The 20,982-nt window shown below is 43.5% G+C and overlaps 1 protein-coding gene and 1 pseudogene across 1 annotated transcript; one reads left to right on the top strand and one right to left on the bottom strand.

Moving 5' to 3' along the window:
- Nucleotides 1–11,923: 11,923 nt before the first annotated feature.
- RPTN (repetin) lies at nucleotides 11,924–15,617 on the top strand. Its single transcript, XM_012767633.3, has 3 exons — nucleotides 11,924–12,061; nucleotides 12,801–13,227; nucleotides 13,336–15,617. Exons 1-3 carry the CDS (start codon nucleotides 11,924–11,926, stop codon nucleotides 15,615–15,617), a joined length of 2,847 nt encoding a protein of 948 aa, XP_012623087.3.
- A 3,557-nt stretch (nucleotides 15,618–19,174) lies between these two features.
- On the bottom strand, nucleotides 19,175–20,735 carry LOC105873073 (peroxisomal membrane protein 11B pseudogene; annotated as a pseudogene).
- Nucleotides 20,736–20,982: the final 247 nt, after the last annotated feature.

The raw sequence follows: 20,982 nt of genomic DNA, 5'->3' as shown, positions 1-20,982 counted from the left end.
TGGGTTGGTTTTAGTAATGATAATAATTAAATAGCTACTACATGTTAAGTGACCATGTGTCAAGTATTATGCTAAAACTTCTACATACAGAAAAATAATATCGAAAGCAACTAATACATCTTGGTTGCCTACTATAGCCCAACAGAATTCTAAGCTCTTTGTTGTCATGACAACTCTATACCGTGACAGGGATAAGAGACGCTGTAAAGGCCAACCTACAGATGGATGTTTACTGAGTGATAGGAAAAGAAAAGGTAAATACTGGGTTTGTTGAGATAAGCCTAGAGCAAAAATACTGGCCTGACATTATGGACAAGACTTCGTGCATTCTGGGAAGACTGAGCCAGAGGGGCACTAACATGAGACCAAGATCCTGTAACAAAACCAAAGGCTGGCTTTTCAAAGGAGGGACTGGACTCCACATGAAGCTGAAGCTGCTGATCTGGTATCTGGGACTGGGCCACCCCTTCGAGAACAGGTGAAAATGTAAGAGTGTAACAATTGAATGATTGTGTTACCGCTGAATCAGCCTACACAGATTGCAGAGGAGGTAAACATCTGCTTCAGGGCACTACATCTGCATCAGTTCTCTCCTCTCAGAGTGGGTCTTTCAAGTTTAATGATAGTTGATAGAACTAGGAATGGAAGCCAGTTCTTCTGACTCCAGGTTCAACTTCTCTTCCTTACAGTGCAGTTCATGTGCTTCACACATTGAGTATTTCTTGCTAAATGCATCATTTTGCATTGTTCCATGATTGAAATTCATGTCACTTTCCTGTCCACTCTGGACTAAAGAGAGATGGTCACTCCAAGTCACCACTGCACAAATGATGGAAACAACCTTCCCTTGCTTCCTCTGTCTTCTTCCTACCCCATTCATGATTTTTCCATTGTGGAAATTTCCCACCTCCTCTTCTATAAGATGCATTGCTCTCCTAGAAGCTTTTGACGAAAGCCATACCCATGATGCTAGGAGGCCATGGGACTGTATTATGAAAGGCCAGGTTGTGCCAAAGGTGAGAGTGCAGCTTAAAACAAATTCTACAAATGGATGATGAGGTAGATGAGAAATCACTTAATGAGTACAATGTACATTATTCAAATGATAGCTATACTAAAAGCCCAGACTTCACCACTATGCAATATATTCATGTAATAAAATTGCACTTGTATCCCTTAAATTTACAGAAATAAAAAATAAATAAAATAAAATAAGATGGTCTACTCTCCACAGTTCATGTCCTCAAGACTCAAACTGATGGCACAAATATTAGCCTCATAAAGTTCCTCCATTGCTTCCCAAATAGGGTAGTTCAGGGAACATCTCACCACTGTGGGTGGCTAATGTATTAAATCATAACAGTAATTAATTTCTGCTCATAAAGTACTTGAGCTCCTGACACATTCTATAAATGGAGGCCTAAATAAACTCAGCAGCGTGCCTAAGAACAGGACCTCTAATGTCAGGCACATTTCCAGAAAGGTGATAATGGCCATGCCACCTTAGAAGGGAGGGAGTATACAAACTGACAGCATGCTCCCCTGTGCCAGGTATTAGGCTGGACACTCACATACTCGAGCTCATTTAATTTCTACAACAATCCTAAGCAGAACTGGGATTCCCATGAAGATCTGCCTGACCCTTGAGCTCATGTTCTTTCTGCCTTGGATTGGATTAGTACGTGTGACTACAAGAAAGGGCAGAACATAGAGTCTCAGGACAAGAAAGAGTCCATATCATATACTTGTGTTAGAAAATTTGAATCTAACTTTGGCTTTACTATTGACTTCTTGTGTGATCTTGTAAAAATCATATTCTCTCTCCTCATACTTAATTTTTCCCTTTTCAAAGGCAAGAAAAGGTACTTAAAACTGTCCTATGGAGCCTAAGAGGTATAAGGTGCAGAGTCTTTGGTCCTTCCCAAGACAGGAAACTTCCCTGCACTGATCTTCACCAGCCTACCTCCTCATGGCCCAGAGTCAGGCTCCTGAACACACTGCTTAGGGGACCACAGCCTCTCCTCTGCATAGCAGCAGCAGCAGGCTAGTCAGCTGCACAGCTGAATGGAAATGAGATGCTCAGATAGGCAGCCAGGCTCCTGCTGACTTTGACCAGCCAGGCAACTTGTCACAACAAAATCCTGCTGGGCCTCTCCCTCAGCTGCCGCTTTTTCCTCCCTATCCTCCCCTAAGCCCTGAACTGTGCCATCCTCCCCTCCCCTCTACTTCTGGGACAGGAAGATGCTACTGATTCTGTTGCTGCAAGTAGATAATGATTTCTTTCCTGTAGGGTGACTAGGCCACATGGAGCTTTTGTGACCACAATAAAGGGATTGGGGATTAAAGAAGGATGATGAGTGGGCAAAACTCCCACGGCAAAGTGATGTGGTAATTAAGCCAAGTCATGGCTGAGGCACACAGAAGGGTGTGAGGCTGCTGGGGCGTAGGTGTTGCAGGTGAGAACAGCAGAAGAGAGAGTGCTTGCCTGGGCTAGCCCCACTGTGGTGGAAGAATTGATGATGATGGAATTTTGCTCTCACCCAGATCTGGCCCCCAGCTCTACCATAATCTCTTCCCAGAATTCTCTCTATTTTTAACGGGTCTGTCTTCCTCACTAAGCATTTGTCAAGAGGATAAATGAATAATGAATGAATGAATGAACCAGCCAAACAATGAAGAAAATTCTTACTTGGTCTTCAACTCCTCCATTATTGCTTCTTGTTTCTTGACTATGCTGAGAGTTTGTTAGGTAAACGTGACAAGTAGGTATATCATTCAAATATCAACTGCCCTCATTTATGGAAGCAGGCAGTAACTAACAGAGGATTGGGAAGAGTAGCCCCTCCCCCAGTCCCAGGTAACCTCCACCAAAGTCCCTAGGCCATTCCCTAGTGGTCTAATACTTTTGCTGTGCTTTGTTGGCAAAGACCTCAAAAGGATTACTTTTCTTACTCAAACCTTAGTGATAACTTGCTGGGATTACCTGGTTTTCTTTCCCTGCTCTAAGGACCCTAGATCTAGCATATACTGTTCCTGACAGCTAAGGGAATGAGACACAGGCATGAATTTCTTGGAGTCAATGGGCCATCTGTTCCTCTGGGAATAGCCTTGGAACTGTCATCAGCCAAGGATGGCCTGGGCACTAACCTACCTGGGTCAGAAGCAGGGCAAGATGACCTCTGGAGGCCCCGATGAGTCTGCATCTCACCCACCACTGCTTTCAGCTTGTCCACTCCAGAACTCCTAGTACACATGCTAACCAGGATCACAGCTGCATTCAGCTACCCCACTGGTGAGAGCCGTGGCTCCCAGACTGTGCCTCAGGTCTCACCTCTCAGTTGGGCCTGAGAACATTAGGCTTGGCTATTTCTGGGGAAACTAAAGCAGTTCCTATGTTATTTCTACATGTAAGCCCTTCAAGATAACGGCAGTCATTCCCCAAGCCTCCTGAAATTATCATGGTCTACCACTGGTTTAGCTTCCAATCCCATCTTCCTGCCCCATACTCTGTAAGGCCCTACAATCTTCATACATTATTCTCTTCATTCCCAAGAGTCAAACAATTACAAATGCTAATACATCCTAAATCCCAAATGAGAACTCCTCAGGGAGCACAGACTTGCAGAGGTGAAAAGTCATGCAATTCAGTCATGAACTGGGGGCCCAGCACTGTGGCAGGGCTCATAGGAGAATCAGAAGGGGAAATCGAGGTCTCTGCCCTCAGAGAATTAATCGTGTAATTCAGAAGTAAGAATTATACACAGGAAACAGCTGAAAGTGTTAAAGAGCAACATGAAATAAGAGCTTAGTTGTATGTTTTAGAATCCCATTCTACCACAGGCATAGAACTAGAGAAAGACAATTGATCTCACATTTAAAGAACACCTACCTTGTGGATGACAAAGAGAGCTTATAGGAGATAGGGAGATGAAGGAGGAAAAATTTTTTCCTTCACAGAGATCAAAGTCTAGGGAGATAGGCAAGGACACAGCCTTCTATCAATACAGAAGAGAACACTGTAAACACTGTGAGAGGACTACAGAGTATAGAGAAAGGAGTCTGACTGGGAAGATTGGAAAAGTTTCTACAGAAAAGATAAGTACTTAAGTGTGTTTAAAATGTGTGAGATGTTGAGAGACAGAGATAGAAAGAATAGAGTCAGGGGAAGAAGCAATGCGAATAAAAAAAGAAAGAAGGGGAAGTGCAGGGTTTAGGTGGAGAATGTCAAGAAGTCCAGTGTGGTTGGGAAGAAGTAAGAACACATAAAACTGAACACATCTGCTTGCCATCGAAGGCCTTGAGTAGCACATTAAGAATTTTGGACTTGATTCTTATGGAAAATGATAACACTTTATTCTTATAGGAAATGTAACCCTTCTTGAGAAGAGAAAAATCCTCTGGGAATACTGTGAAAATAGAAAGGAAGATTAGAGGCAGAGAGATCTGCTGATAATTACACAACAGTTTTACCAATAGTAACCAAGACCTCTCCTGAGATAGCAGGAATAAAGGTGAGGAGGGAAAATTGACAAGAAACAAGTTTGTATAGAATCTGAGTGCCAAGAGACCTCTGGGAGCACAGACTTGCAGAGGCAGAAGACATCTAGTTCATCCGGTTGTCACTTCAAACCCCTCTCTAGGAGGGAAATCTGGTATGTCACAGAGTTCCCAAGTTCACAACGAAAGTGAGTGTAGGGCCCTAAGGAGGACCCAGAGCTTCCAGTTCTCAATCCAAGGGTGCTCTAGTGCACCAGAGCCAGGAAAGACTGCAGGGAAAATCAGGAGGAGATCTGACTGTTCTTGAAAGGGAAACAGGCAAATGATTGAGCATTGGCTTCCACATACGAGATTCCCCGAATTCAACTCTTCTCCTGATGGAGTTGAGCCAAGGGGTGGAGGGGTGGCAGTGAGAGAACCGAAAACATCGATGGCACCCCAATGAATTGCTAATAATGCCTAAAATGCAATGGAAATGTCACAGATTACAAAGCCATTTACCAATCTTCCCCACCCCATTCCCTCCATTCCCATTTTTCCTGAGGACATATTCATTCCTTTATCAGGTGCCTACTCCTGTGGGTTCTTTGGCAGCTGCTGGGCTGTAAGGTTGCGCAAGACCCCTGGGAGGTGCAGAGCCACAGCAGTTACTTCATAGCCCTTGCCTCTGCCCAGCTGCATCTCAGCCAGGCAGGTCTAGCCTGTTGGTATCCTCAAGTCAAGGCTTTAAGCCAACCGCCCCTCTTCAGAACATTGCTTAAAAACAACTCAAAACAGTGTGGCAGTTCCTCAAAAAGTTAAACACAGAGTTACCATGTGACCCAGCAATTCTACTCCTAAGTGTATGCCCAAAAAGACTGAAAACATACATCCACACAAAAACTTGTACGCGAATGTTCACTGTAGCATGATTCAAATGGCCAAAAGGTGGAAACAATCCAAATGCCCATCAATGTATGAATGGATAAGCAAAATGTGGAATACTGTCTATCCATATAGTAGAATGTCACTCAGACATAAGAATGAAGTACTGACACCTGCTATGACATGGATAAACTTTGAAAACATCGTTAAGTTAAAAAAGGAAGTCAAAAAAGGCCACAGATTGATTGTATGATGCCATTTGAATGAAAAATCCAGAATAGGCAAACCTACAGAAATGGAAAGTAGATGAGTGGCTGCCAGGGGCTGGAAGAGGGCAGAATGGGGGAAGACTGCTAGTGGGTACAGGATTTATTTTGGGGAGGGCAACAAAATGTTCTAAAATTAGATTTTTGATGATGGGTGCACAATGTGAAATAACATTGAACTGGATGCTTTAAATGGGTGAATTATAAGGTATATGAATTATAGCACAATAAAGCTCTTTAACAAAAAGAAAAAACTCAGAAACCTGATTCGAATGATCCAAATTCTGCCACATTCACCTACTTTGAAGACATCAGGTTTGGTCTGTAGCATTATTAACCATGTGCCAGGAATTTACCTAAAATCCCATGGGCTATGCTCAGTAATGATTTCTGACACCTTCTAACTCATTTCATTGAGTGGAAGACATGGCCTGAGACATTGAGGAGGGGAGGAATGGTGGGCACTTGTATCCAAAAATGAAAGCCTACAGTAGAAGAAGCTGGGCATGAGGAGCCCAACTGCACCAGAGCGCCAGAACCCTAGGCCTCCTCCCTTTGGCTGAGAACACATTTTCTGACAAGGTTAAAATATCGCTGATACCAGTGCTACCTTCAAAAACCACTGACTCCCACAGATGTCATTACAAGGGAAATGGCCTATAATTAAGAGGAGGGTAATTCACCTGTAAGAAAAGATTTTAAAATAGGAACTTATTTGTGCAGATGATAATAAATGACCTTTCAATATCAAGAAATCTCAAAGGGTTTTATGTCTATTAATTAGTCCCACTCCTCTCTAGGGGAAGGTGCTCATTTGCCCCATCTGCGGTTTATCCACCTGCTTAATGCCAAAGGGCTAAGCAGAATAAAGTGCCTACCCCAGCGTTAAACAAGGGGCCTTCCCTTGTAATACAAACAGCCATCCTCTGGATCCTGTGGTTTTTATCTCAACAAATAGGCACCCAACATCTCAAAAGAAGGAAAAAGGAAGTCTGAACGTTTCATGATAATTATCCTTAATGATTTGGCCAAAATATGACAAGGAGACTCCCTGAAAACTCCATTAACTCAAAATAGTACCTGTCACACCCATTAGGCACATCTGCATTCCAAGGGAAATTGACAGAAGAGATTTGCAATAGCGTCACAACTGCAGGGAATGGACAACAAGTAGAATTTCTCCAAGCTCATCCCAAACCAATTCCCAGAGCTGTCGATTGTAAAGACAAAAGGGTATTTTTTCTATCTAGGTCTTGTTTTTTCTAAGTATAAGCAATTGTCATATCTCTGAAGACAGAGATTATGAGCTCCTTCAGTGCTGGAACCATTTGGGTTCTGGAGAAGCATAGGAAAATAATAAATATTTAACTGGTTAAGTGGTCAGGAGATTCTTATCTCAAGGTTGGATTCCTTCATAGTATGTCATAAGGAAGTTACTTTGGTGTTACTCAATTCAGTCTATGTGGAAAGCTATCTCTCTCACTGGGCAGTGGGCAATCACCAGTCCTAGTCCAAAAGAGGAAGTATAACAGGGGTTGCAAACAATGGCTTTACAATCAGAAAGGCATGGATTTGAACCTCAGCTCAGCCAGTTGCATGCTGCGTGACCTTAAGCAAGCTATTTACCCTTCTCTGAGCCTAAGTTTCCTTGTTTGAAAAATGAAGAACATTCCTTAGCTCATGGGGTTGTTATGGGAATTAAACAAGATAACATGTATCAAACGCTTAACATATAGCACACAATAAGACCTCAATAAATTGTAGCTTAAAAACACATTGCCTTTGAGACCAACATGTATGTCACACAACCAATATAACTGCATTAAAAACAGCAAAACACATTGAAAAATAATGAACAAAAATAGTGTGCAATTTACAGATGCAATTTACAAATGCCAATGAAGTAAAATAATACCCATAATTGCCTTCCTCATTTTCCATAGAGGAAGATTGGGAAGCATAAAGTTCTGATCCCTTTATCAAATTTGTGAATAGAGCAAAGTTAAAATATTATCTCTAAAGCCACTGCTGACCCAAAGATTGAAATGACATAATCTTAGAATGTCAATGCCAAAAGAAAGCTCCAATACTCTCTTTTTGCAGATAAACTCAAGGCCAGAATGTTAAGTGCTCTGCCCAAAATGACCCAGCAGATTCCATTATTCCTTAAAAATGTCTTATATCTAGCCCCTGCAGCCTCCCCTTCTTCCTGCTTATCAACCTTTCTCTGCTCTGTCAATGACAATAATACTTGTGAAGCAATTTAAGGATCCCATGTAACCCAGTGAGAATGAAAGTTCTTTAAGGACAAGAGACTAGCTTTTATCTCACTGTCTGCAGAAGGGCTCTCTGTGTGCTCACAAATGCCTACTGATGAACAGATTGGTTAATCAACATAGTTCTCTGCCCAATCTATAGGAACTTAGTAAGTGTTACATGAACACATACGTAGCAGATCCTACTGTTAAGAACATAATTTTTCCCTCCACTGCAGCATCTAACCAAACAAAACAGTTGCTAGGGAGCCCTGGAACGTGCCAACAGCAAGGGGCCACAGTGTTACTGTTCTCTGTCAGGATGGCTGTTGTCTTTACCCCCTACCCATCCCACCTCCAGCCCCCTTATTTGCCTCTAGGGTCAACCAAACTTACTCTAGGTCTTCGATTCTAACAGATGAGAAGAGACATAATTGAAGAGCACTAAGGAGAGATGCAAAAGCAAAAAGAGAATCTTAGTGTGGCCCAGCCCTCAGGATTTATAAATAGACTTAATTTAAGTCCTGACCAGTGCTGGGAGACCCCAAACAGGCAAGAATGCAAGCTAGAGGGAGGATAATACGACTACGAAAGGCAGAGACCCTGTGAAATGCCAGTAGGGGCACTGAATCTTAGACCCCATCAGTCCTCTTTCAGAAGTTACATTTCTTCAGTATACTATAGTTCTTTTAGTTATCTACACTTAAAGACTTGGAGTCTCTCCTGACGTTCCCACATTCCCTGCTTGTTATCTAATCTCTCCCAAAACCTCATCCTTTCTTTACTGCTATTATCCATCTCTCTGCCAATAGTTTTGTACTGCTGCATCCAGGTCAAACCCCTTGTTACTTCTCTCGGGCCATACAATAGACTCCTAACTGGTCTCCCTGCTCAGATATTTCTCTTTCCAATTCATCCCACCCACTATAGTCTAGAGTGATTATCTTGTCCCAGGTTGCCCAGAACTATCCCAGATTAGCACTGAGAGGCTCATGTCCTGGGAAATCCCTTAGTCCTAGACAAACTGAGATGGCTGACCACCTACTGCAGTCTGATTAAAACCTTCCTCCAAACAATGCTTTGATCATGTCATTTTCCTGACCAAAATGGTCCCTGCTTCCCATTTCTCATTGAAATAAACCCTAAAGTAGTCCCCAGATCTGCCTCAGAGAATATATTAATATAATAAACCATATTGGTCCAGGGAAAGGAAGCAAGTATGCTAGGTCTGGCTTTGGTCATAGCCCTGCGCAACCTGTGGCAAGTCACTCAATCAAGATGAATCTCAGTTTCTTCATCTGTGATATTAAAAGACTAAGACTAGATTTCCCTTTCAAAATTTTCCAGTTCCAAAGTTTTCTCAGATTATTTTTCTATATGCTCTCTGCTCCAGCCAGACTTACCAGCTCACTCTAATACAAACACAACATATAAATTTTCACTTTAGTACCTTTGATCCTTCCCTTCTCCCCACTCAAAATTTCTTGGCTTTCTTCTCTGCCCACCTGAATCCTTTGAGGAACAACACAAGTCTCACCTCCTAAGGGAATCGCAGGCCCAGCTCATGAGGGCTCCACATGCACCTAGGTTTTCTAAAACTCAGCACTTAACATGTCCTACCCTTGGTGTTCAAAATCTTTTTCTATGTGAAGCTTCTTTATTCGAACTGAACTATTTCTATATTTTCATGATCCCCTTACAGAATCCTGAACACATAGTATATAATAACAAGTATTATTACTAATAACTGATTGGTAGATAAATATATAGGAAAAGGTCCAAGCAAGGATCTCGATGTGAGACAAAAAGTAGAAATATAGGTGAGTCTACAATTTTTTTGCACTTTACACAGATTCTCCCATGCTTCCATAATCTAATAATTCATTTATCCCAAAAACATTTCCTAAGAATCTCCGATGCTTAAGACATTGTGCTGGCAGGTCACAGATATAGAGATGGGAAATAAATGGAGGACCAGGTCTCTGATAGCACCTCTGTCTCACAGATATCACAAACTTCCACGTTGTCCCTCAACTCCAACTTTTTAGTAAGACTTAAAAGACTCAAGTGGTGGGAGTTCCACCATAATCACCCCCACACTCCCAAAACTGGTCATGTATATACTTCTCCCACTAGTTCATGGAGCTGCTAAATTAAAAAAATAATAATGATAGCAATTCAAAATAGGTCAATAGATTAATATACAAATATCTACCTACATAAGCAAGAGATTAGGCTAAGACAAAAATCTCTTCCAGGAACTTTATTCTGGCCAAATACATAGACTTTCTATTCCCAACTTTGATTGATAGATTTTTTTGTAATGTGACCATACAGATATCCTTCTTCAGTATGAGTTGACTGTTGCCCTCTATTAGTATTGGCAAGTGACATATATTAAGGATGACCCTGGTCAACACTTCTGTCTTTTGGGACCCCTAAAGCATGTACACATAGACACACACAAACTTCCTTAATTAAATGGGGCTGGGACTTGAACAGTGTCACCTACTCTAATGACAAACAGGTTCATGAGCAAATGGGGGAAGTAAATCAACCAAACGGTTTGCAGAGGGAGAGGTCAAGCAAGGCTGAGCTGGGCTGAGTTGGGCTGTGCTGGGCTGGGCCCCGAGTGATTCAGGCTCTGCCACAGAATGGGTGTCTCCTGGAATGGCCTAGTAGGACAATTAAACCCCCTATAAATAGGATGGGTTTTCAGGTCTCCAGTATCCTCTCTGTCTTCCAAATCTTCAACGCATCCTCCTCAAGAAGGTAAGACATGCAAGGGGGAGAAATGGCGGTATTTGTGAGGCTCTTGAGAGCAGCTGTAATGTGCTGGGCTGGGGAGAACTGAGACTTCTCCCTATGGGTGACAGCCTTGGATACCTTCCCACCTCCTTTTCCTGGCTTTATCTGAGAATATAATGATAGCTGGGGTGGCCTACTGCTGTGCCTGTAAACTGCACTTGCCATTGCCTCAATGTGTCCTGTGTATTACAAAACTGAGGGCTAGGACTATTGGTGAATAGCTTTGTCTCCCATAGAGGGGCATTTGCTTTTTGTAAAAGTTAGGCAAGACCCAAGAGTTTAGAGCTCATCAGAGCCAAGGCCCTGGACCATGGGGCCCAGAAATGCTCAAGTCTCATTGTAATGAATTGCCACAAGGGATTCACCTTGTTCTAGGCAATCCATTATTTGCTATTTATCTTTATAGACATCATTGTATGCTTTTAGTAGTCCAATTTTCTCTGCAGTTAGGGCTTTGGTTTGGAGGCCTATAAATCCAATAACTAGCGTTTTCAGACTATGATAAAAAATATAGAGATCCAGATCCCAAAACACCCAAGCCTCCAGCATGGCCACTGTGGACCTAACTGATAATATATACTTCCTATCATCTGTACAGTTAATTTTGCTGTGTATTCACTTGCTATTTTTGTCTTCAAGAGTTTTTGTATTCATTGTTTTGATTTGATAAGCATATCCCAAAATGACCATCCAGCCAGAAGCACTTGTTGGGATTTAGCCTCCCAGAAAGCATTCTTCCTTACTTGAGGATCCTCATTAGAGGACTGAAACCTGTTCAGTAAGATCTATTTAATGCCTCTTCCAGCATGCTAGTTGTTAGTGGAAAATTATGCCCTATTATGCTGGCTTCTAGCCCTGCCTCAATGGGCTTCCTGACCTCCCTTATTTTTTATTCTGAGAGTTTCAATCAAGCAAGTCCCACCTGGAGTAGAGGGTGGGATATATAAAATGCCTATCATACATTTTTTTGTTTTTTAGGAAATTGCCTCTTTTTCTAGCAGAAGAAACGCAGTTTGTACCCATCTTCCACTGTAACGCTTGGTATTTGGAGCCTGACTCTGAGTCAAGGCAAGGGTGGGGTACAGCTAAGAAAGGCCTGAGATGCTTGCTTCTTAAGCTTCTTTTCCAGACTAACAGGGGCCACTTTTCCTCTGGAGACGCTGTGTCCCGGTCTTTATCCTAAACACAGATAAAGTCTTGTTTCTTCTTTTAGGCTCACCTGTATTTGCCAAAATGCCTCAACTCCTGAACAGCATACTCAATGTTATCGAGGTGTTCCAAAAATACGCCAAAGAGAATGGGGACTGTGCCTCACTTAGCAAGGAGGAGTTGAAACAGCTGCTCTTGGCTGAGTTTGGAGACATCCTCCGGGTAAGATACATAGACACTTGGCCCCATGGGGTCAAGTGTGAATGATTCTGACACCAGCATCCAGAGCTTGGTGTTTTGTTTTATTTAGTCATGCTTCACCCTGTAACAAAAAGAATTTCAGGCAGTTCCTTAGTAGTTCTCTCCCAGCATACACACATATACACACACACGCGCGCGCACACACACACACACACACACACACACACACACCCCTTCTTGTATCTGAGTTTGAAAAGGTTGGAGTACAACTTCAAAGTAACAGGAAATAATTTCTCAGAAGAAAACTATAGATTCTTATCTGGATTTCTATATTTTAGTGCTGTCCACATATTCTCATTATTCATTCATTCAATCAATCAGTCAATAAAGAGTCATTGAGCACTTACTCCATACCAGTACCATCTAGGCACTGGGGACACACACAGGTGAGAAAAAAGCAGGCAAACAATGAGAATATAGCCTGTGATGAGATAGATAACTTTCTCAAATGACTCGAATTAATTATTAATGGAGCTTATTTTAAATTTGTGTATCTACTCCCTGTGGTCATGTGCCCAGTGGTCCAGCAAGGGATGGGATGCTGAGAACAAGTTGATCAAAGACTAGAATCAAGCCCAAGCCATTCCAGATTAATGGTTTCTCAGCTAAGGAAGGCCCATGCAGGAGTGAATGGACTGATACACGTCTTAGTATCCACAGGACAACATCTGATTTTGCTCTTTGTTTTATCTTCTCACAGAGACCAAATGACCCAGAGTCTGTGGAAACCATCATGAACCTTTTAGACAGAGACAGAAACGGACATGTTGATTTTCATGAGTATCTCTTGTTGGTGTTCCAATTGGTCCAAGCCTGCCATCATAAGCTAGGTAATAAACCATGTGGAGATAGAACCTCCCGGCGAGAAAGGGAACAGGAAGGAACACAAGATCTTAAGTTTCCAGGAAACACAGGCAGGCAACACAGGCAGAGGCATGAGGAAGAAAGGCAGGACTCCCACTACAGTCAGTCTGAGAGACAGGGTCAGGACTCCCGCCATGGTCAGTCTGAGAGACAGGGTCAGGAGTCCCACTATGGTCAGTCTGAGAGACAGGGTCAGGAGTCCCACTATGGTCAGTCTGAGAGACAGGGTCAGGACTCCCGCCGTGGTCAGTCTGAGAGACAGGGTCAGGAGTCCCGCTGTGGTCAGTCTGAGAGACAGGGTCAGGAGTCCCGCTATGGTCAGTCTGAGAGACAGGGTCAGGATTCCTGCTATGATCAGTCTGAGAGACAAGATGAGGATTCTATCTTTGATCAATCAGAGAGACAAGGTCAAGACTCCAGCTCTGGTAAAAGACTGAGTCATAAATCTAACAGTGGCCATCCTAAAAGGCAAGAATATATCTTTGCCTTAAATCAGTATGAGAAACCAGTTCAGGATTTTCATTATGGTCAGTCTGAAAGGCTTGGGCAACAATCAAGCTATGGCCAATCTGGAAGACTTGGACAAGACTCTTACTCTAGCCAGACAAACCAACAGGAATCAGGTTCTTATTATGGATGGTCTGGAAGGATGGGTCAGGAATCAGGCTGTGGCCAGAGAGAAGGGCAAGGACTGGGTTCACACTATGGCCAGACAGACAGACAAGGTCAGAGTTCTCACTATGATCAGACAGACAGACAAGGCCTGAGTTGTCAATATGGTCAGACAGACAGACAAGGCCAGAGTTCTCAATATGGTCAGACAGACAGACAAGGCCTGAGCTGTCAATATGGTCAGACAGACAGACAAGGCCAGAGTTGTCGATATGGTCAGACAGACAGACAAGACCAGAGTTCTCAATATGATCATACAGACAGACAAGGCCTGAGCTCTCACTGTGGTCAGACAGACAGACAAGGCCAGAGTTTTCACTATGGTCAGACAGACAGACAAGGCCAGAGCTCTCAATATGGTCCAACAGACAGACAAGGCCTAAGTTGTCAATATGGTCAGACAGATAGACAAGGCCAGAGCTGTCAATATGGTCAGACGGACAGACAAGGCCTGAGCTATCAATATGGTCAGACGGACAGACAAGGCCAGAGTTCTCACTATGGTCAGACAGATAGACAAGGTCAGGGTTCTTACTATGGTCAGACAGACAGACAAGACCTGAGCTGTCGATATGGTCAGACAGACAGACAAGGCCAGAGTTCTCACTATGGTCAGACAGACAGACAAGGTCAGAGTTCTTACTATGGTCAGACAGACAGACAAGGCCAGAGTTCCCACTATGGTCAGTCACAGACTGGGGAAATAGAAATACAAAGGCAAAATAGGTATTCCCAAGGGACTGAGGGGACAAGAAGGGACTCATATGTTGAACAATCAGGAAGATCAGGGAGACTAAGTCAACAGACTTCAAGACAGGAAGTATACCAAAACCAGGGACAGGGATTCCAGTCTAGGAACAGCCACCAGGTATGGGAACCTGAGGAGGATAGCCAGCACCACCAACACAAGCTCTTAGCACTAATCCAGCAAGAAAAACCACTCTGTCACAAAGAGAGAGCTGGGCAATCATGCAGTAGTGAGCAGGGCCACAGACAGGCCCAGACCAGGCAGAGCCAGAGCGAGAGGCAGAGCCACGGGGCAGAGGAAGAGCAGAGTCGTCAAAGCTGGAGCAGACACAGCCGTGGGGGGCTGGAAAGTCCATGGGAGGCACAGGACAGGCAAAGCCACAAAGACGAGCAGAACCATCAGAGGCAAAACAGGCAAACCTGGGAAGACGAGCAGAACCATCAGAGGCGAGACAGGCAAACCCACGAAGACGAGCAGAACCATCAGAGGCGAGACAGGCAAACCCACGAAGACGAGCAGAACCATCAGAGGCGAGACAGGCAAACCCACGAAGACGAGCAGAACCATCAGAGGCGAGACAGGCAAACCCACGAAGACGAGCAGAACCATCAGAGGCGAGACAGGCAAACCCACGAAGACGAGCAGAACCATCAGAGGCGAGACAGGCAAACCCACGAAGACGAGCAGAACCATCAGAGGCGAGACAGGCAAACCCACGAAGACGAGCAGAACCATCAGAGGCGAGACAGGCAAACCCATGAAGACGAGCAGAACCATCAGAGGCGAGACAGGCAAACCCACGAAGACGAGCAGAACCATCAGAGGCGAGACAGGCAAACCCACGAAGACGAGCAGAACCATCAGAGGCGAGACAGGCAAACCCACGAAGATGAGCAGAACCATCAGAGGCGAGACAGGCAAACCCGGGAAGAGGATCAAAACCGTCAGCAACAATGGGATAGGCAGAACTACAAGGAGAAAGAGAAGTATCACGGGTCCCAGGATCAACAACCCCAAGGCACCCAGCGAGGCTGTCCTAACAGAGAAAAATTCTGCATGAATGAGGATGACCAGAGCCGAGGCTCATGGGGAAGACAAAGGGAGCCAGCCTTCCATCCAACCCAGAGTGGTGGGAGGCCTCAAAGAAGAGAACAAGGTGGAGATCACCCTACCAAAGCAGCTATTACTCCCCTCTACGACTATGTGCAACAGCAGAAATCGCAGCAGTACTAGGCTATGTGAGCACCAGAGCAAAAGCAACAATGCCAAAGCAAGAAACCTATGTGTCAAGTTCATCTTTACTTCTATTTAAGAGGTTGAAAATGTATGTCTTCCCTCTATCCTCTACTCTTTCTACCTGCAAGGATGTTTTTGAGGACTAGCATTCACTTTAGTGCTTTTCAGTTCTGTCAGCAGCAACTCTAGTGTTTTTTGGTTGGGTGAAATCTAAGTGGTAAATTGGGTGAAATAATCATATCTTAATGTTAATCAATTTGGGAAGTTAAATCATTTCCTAGTTCCACCTGCACGGATCACTGAAGGGTAGAACACTTCTCCCTAAAGTTCAGAAACAGGAAAGACATTCTGAAGATTTACATTACAATTGAGGAGAAGAAACCTGGGCTTTGGTGAGCTTTGGTGCCTGTGGATAAAATATCAGGAATTGCAAGCTTCATGGACTAGAATGAAACATAGTGAGAGGCTAGTAGGAGAGCCAGAGACCACAGAGGGCCTCTGATGTCAACAACACCCCCCATGCCCAGGCATCTACCTCTCACCAGAAGGACTGTCCACTGAGCTGACTAGACCCAATCCAACTCAATGCCTGTCTAGTTTCAGATCATATAAAATAGAGAGAAAGCATATGTCTTATGTTTGCAGATTCCAAGGGACCGAAATTATTGTCAAGTCCATAGCTGCCAAGGCCTGAAAACCTTTCATAAGAAAATCTATGTGCAGACTATGAAATTGTATTAAAATACCCAATAAATGATTGGTGAGCAATGACTTTGATGACTCTTTTCCTTCTTCCCTGTGGGACCATGGTATCTTCACTTGTGAGCCATTTTCCAACACTAAGACCTTGTTTCTTGACTTCTAAAATCACTCTGTTCCCTAAGGTCCTGAGCACTCAAAATTAAGAATCAATATGAAACAAATAACAAAGAATCAAAATGGAACTTATCTAAATATAATTTTCAGCTCTCCTCCCCACATTGAGGAGTCACATTTGACCCTTACCACTCATTTACCACCACATTCAAATGGTCATTAAGTTCTGCCAAGTCTACACTCTCATAACTCTTAAATCTCTTTTCACATCTCCATATCCACTGCCTTAATTTCCCTTCTTCCCAGTGGCTCCCCGGTGACTTTAGACTACATTTCGTATTTCTTAGCATGGCACGCCGGCTCTTCACTCTCTGACCCAGATGACCTACCAGCCTAGTCTCATGAGAGGCCCCTCTTAGGAGTATCTAATTCTCCAGCCACGCCAAGGACTTGGCCTTTTCTTAGTACATCGTGGTCTATCATGAATTCATATCCTTGAATATGCTGTCCAATCAGCATGGAATACCTCCCTGCCATTTGCTACCTGGCAAAAACCTAAGCATCCTCCAGGTCCCAACCAAAACATCATCTCTTCTGAGCAGAGTTCCTGGGCATTCCAGGCACTATTTTCTTTAAGTTCCTACTCACTTCTGTTATATCATTTGGCCCATACTCTGTTGTAATTATGTCCCCTACCAAACTGGGAATAAGACTGATCTTACTCAACCTGGCATTGCTCAGCACTTAATGCAGACACTGACGTGTAGTGATACTTATTAGTTGCTTTTGAATAAGTGGAGAGATGGAGGAAATAGTTCTGGTTTGGGAATAAATTCAACTGAACATTTGTTGGCTGTCTACTGTATATAAAACACAGTAACAGATAAGAGAGACTGAATGAATCTCTTATTTAATCAGCATTCAATGAATGAAAGCAGTTATCTTTTTAGGTATTTTAAACAATAAAGGATTTAATGCCTAGGACGATATGGGCTGAATTATTAGAAATTAACAAGCAACCCCTAGAACTATTGAGTTTAATACATCACCAGAGATACAGTCCAGGATTCAGAAACCTGAGATCCAGAAGTTTCTGGCATTACTTCAAAAGTTGTCTGTCAACACTCATGTCTCTATATCCTTGTTTGTCAAAGGAAATAACCCAAATCACAGCATAATGGTCGCCATCTCACTCTTATCTTCCAAATATCATGCAAACACACCTGATTAGAAAAGCATTAGCTTACACCCACAACTCTAGCTGCAAGGAAGTCTAGAAAATATAGAAGGAGATAGGATGCATGCTGAAGGCCATCGTACTGTATTCGCTTTGAGAAGAATGTAATAACTCATAACAACAGTCCCTTTCTTCAAAGGGATTAAAATATAGTAAGAAAGATACATAAAGCAAACAACCATTATGCCAGGCACAATGCGATAAATTGAAGATAATTGCTGTTATGATGACAAGAAGGGAGTAAATAGCTATAACTGGAAGGACTGAGAAAGGCTTTCATAGAGGGAGAAGCTAGGACCACGTGGTCTAAGCTAGGACCACGATCTTGGCAGAGAGGGAAATGAGAAAGGCCATAGGCTGTCCTTGGCCTCAAGATCATTGGGAAGGCCCGTATATTGGCTGCTGCTTAAATGACATATGTGTTCAGAAGTAAGAAAAGTCTTACTCACAAATATTCTCTATAATTTACACTGTCCCCAGAAAAATAAATCCAAAGACAGAGAATAAGGGTGAAAGGACTCAAAATCTGGAAGATGCTGAGGGTTTCTGCAGGCATTCAGTAGGTCACCCACCCTGCTCAAACCAAAAACCTAGGAGACATTCTCTATTGTAATCATTCCCTCTCCCCAACTCATCAGCAAGTCCTTTTTTTCTATCTCAAAATACAAAACAGCCCAAATCCATGATTCTTTCATCCCAATCCAAGCTACCACCATCTCTCTCCTAGAATACAGCTTCCTGATGTGGCTCTCTGTCCCTTTCAAAAATGTAAACTACATCAAGCCACTGCCTGCTTAAAACCCTCCACACTGAAAATAAAACCCAACATCCTTCCCAGGGTTTTCCTACAGCATGGGACCCTGCCAGACCTCATCTTTCACTATACTCCTCTGCATTCACTGTTTTCCAACCACTCTGGCCTTCTTTCCACAATTCTGGCAGGACAAGCTCGTTCCCATCCAGAGACCATTGAACCTGCTATTTATTTTACTTGGAGTAGTCTCCTTAATCTTTGTGTGGCTGGCTCCTTATTTCATTCAAGTCTCTGGCAAAAAGTCACCTCATGAGATGAGCTTTCTCTGGCATTTAATCTAAAACAGTATTCCCCTAATCACTCTCTAGCACATATTCCTCTTTATTGTTGTATCGTTCTTAGCACTTTTCATATTTGAAACTTTGCCTTTACATAATTCATCTTTTTCCCCCTACTAGAATGTAAGGCACATAAGAACAAGGATTTTGTTTGTCTTGTTTGCTACCGCACCCTCTACATCTAGAATAAGAGTTCATCACGATGCATGCCCAATAAATAAGTGTTGACTGACTGCTCATAGAACAATCTGGCTTTAGTGTACATTTCCAACCCAGTTTCCTCCAATGCCCCTAGATTTCTTTTTCTTTCTTTCTTTCTTTCTTTCTTTCTTTCTTTTTTTTTTTTTTTTTTTTTTTTTTTTTTTTTTTTGCCAATGAGCAAACTGATCTTTAATTTGCTGACCTGGAAGGCTTGCTCTCCATTGTTCGCATGAGCCACAGCTATTTACACAGAACCATCGTACAGTATTTACAGCAAGATGCTAGAACAACATCATTCTGGGTAGGCAAAGAAAGGGTAAGAACAGGCTAGAGAACAAAGCTCTGAAGTCAAAGTATAAGCAGAAGTCTGAAGGTGTGAGTATAGGGAAAGGTAAGGACAAATCAAGGGGGAGGTTGGTGAGGTGGACAAGCGGGAAGAAGAGGACGCATCAAACAACCTGTGGTACAGAGATATGAGGAAAGAGTCCAATGGGACATAAAGTCTAAAAATTATGATTTGGAGTTTGAACAAGGAAAATTCTACCATAAGCCACCTCTATGAGAAAAAAGAAGGCAGTTAGAATGTTACAAACAAAACCTTATACCTCCCCCACCAAAAAGTTATTCTGCTGATTAAATTCCTGGCTAGGGGACTTAAAAGGTAAAAAGGAGAGATGCATAGACACAGACTCTTAAATGGACTTAAGAGACTCAAAGTAAAAAGACAAGAGAGCCACAGACAATGAAAGAGTAAAAGAAGAAAAGCTTCAGCATATCTGAATATTAGAATCATCTTACTGACTTCACGAGTCACCTATCCTCACCTCATCTTTCCCGAAGCTCCTTCCTCCATCCCTGAATCTCTGAATTTTAGCTTTAACCAAGGAGTAGAATTAGAATGAAGCTGGCACATGGGGGACGATCCAAGATTCCATCTCCCCAATTCAGGTCTCCTCCTTTCCCCGTACCAGAATGTCAGGGCTTCAGTCGTAGCCAGGGGCAGATTAGGGTGAGAATAGACAGGATGGAGGCCACGAGGCCACAAAGCCCCACAATCCCAAGTGCCAGAGGCCTAGTTTGTCTGGTGGAACGAAGAGATCACAGGCATTTCTGACCACATCCAGCAGAAGTGGAGGATGACCTCGAAGGACTCGAGCCAGGAGCAGGACTCAGAGCCAAAGCTTCATAGCCATTTCGGGCAGACCTCCTCCTGGTGTCCCTGGTCCCCCAAGGTCCCCAATTTCAATTCCTCCTGGGACTCCTCTTCTGGAACCCTTTAGTCACCGGCTACAAGCTAAAGACTCTTTGTTCCATCAGTAGGCGAATCTCACAAGCATCACGGCTCAAATTCATGATGAGGGAGAACAGAGAGTATCTGAATGAGTGCTGGGCCCACTTCTGCTGATCCACACGAGGAGCCAGTCCAGACTTTCCAGCACACAAGACATTGTCGCAGGAGAAGTACAAGGCTCAATGGAGGTGGCTTTCAGTGATGCAGAGTCTGAAGACAACATCTGAGAGGTGCACAGCTTTTTTGGCTGACTCAAGGGCATCTGCTAAGTTATCCGGGCATAGAAGCTTTCTTCCAAGGCTCAGATGATCCCCCACCCCCAGTTGTCAAATCTGCTTTGTAACTCAGGGCTGGCCCCATGTCTCTGCAGGGCATGGCCAAGAAGAGAGCAAGCATACTGAGCAGCTCTACACAGCCGCTCCAGGGCCTGACTGGGCCTGAAGGGAGGGTCTGACACTGAAGCGACCCAGGAATCCATGACAGTGGCCTCCCTGGCTGCGGGCCTCTGCTCTGGCCTACCCCTAGATTCAACTTAACTTCACGGCCTCCATATTTTTGCTTATGCTATTAGTATTTCTTCCACTTAAATGCTGTTCTGATCTCTGCCTGCCAAAATCCTACCCATTCTTCTGACTGGCAGCACCTTCTGGACCTGTCATCAGTACAGAGCTCACCACATGGCACTGAAGTCAGTTTTAAACTGACTGAAGTCAGTTTTAAACTCA

Source organism: Microcebus murinus, chromosome 2 (assembly GCF_040939455.1).
Source record: "Microcebus murinus isolate Inina chromosome 2, M.murinus_Inina_mat1.0, whole genome shotgun sequence".
NCBI classification, from domain to species: domain Eukaryota; kingdom Metazoa; phylum Chordata; class Mammalia; order Primates; family Cheirogaleidae; genus Microcebus; species Microcebus murinus.
Note: the sequence above shows the minus strand (reverse complement) of the source record. Positions and strands in the feature narration are given on the sequence as shown.

Coding starts and splice junctions, on each gene's coding strand:
- RPTN (XM_012767633.3), top strand. CDS start 11,924: ATGCCTCAACTCCTGAACAGCATACTCAATGTTATCGAGGTGTTCCAA. Junction 12,062..12,800: donor AGTTTGGAGACATCCTCCGG/GTAAGATACATA, acceptor ATCTTCTCACAG/AGACCAAATGACCCAGAGTC. Junction 13,228..13,335: donor TGGTCAGTCTGAGAGACAGG/GTCAGGAGTCCC, acceptor CTGAGAGACAAG/ATGAGGATTCTATCTTTGAT.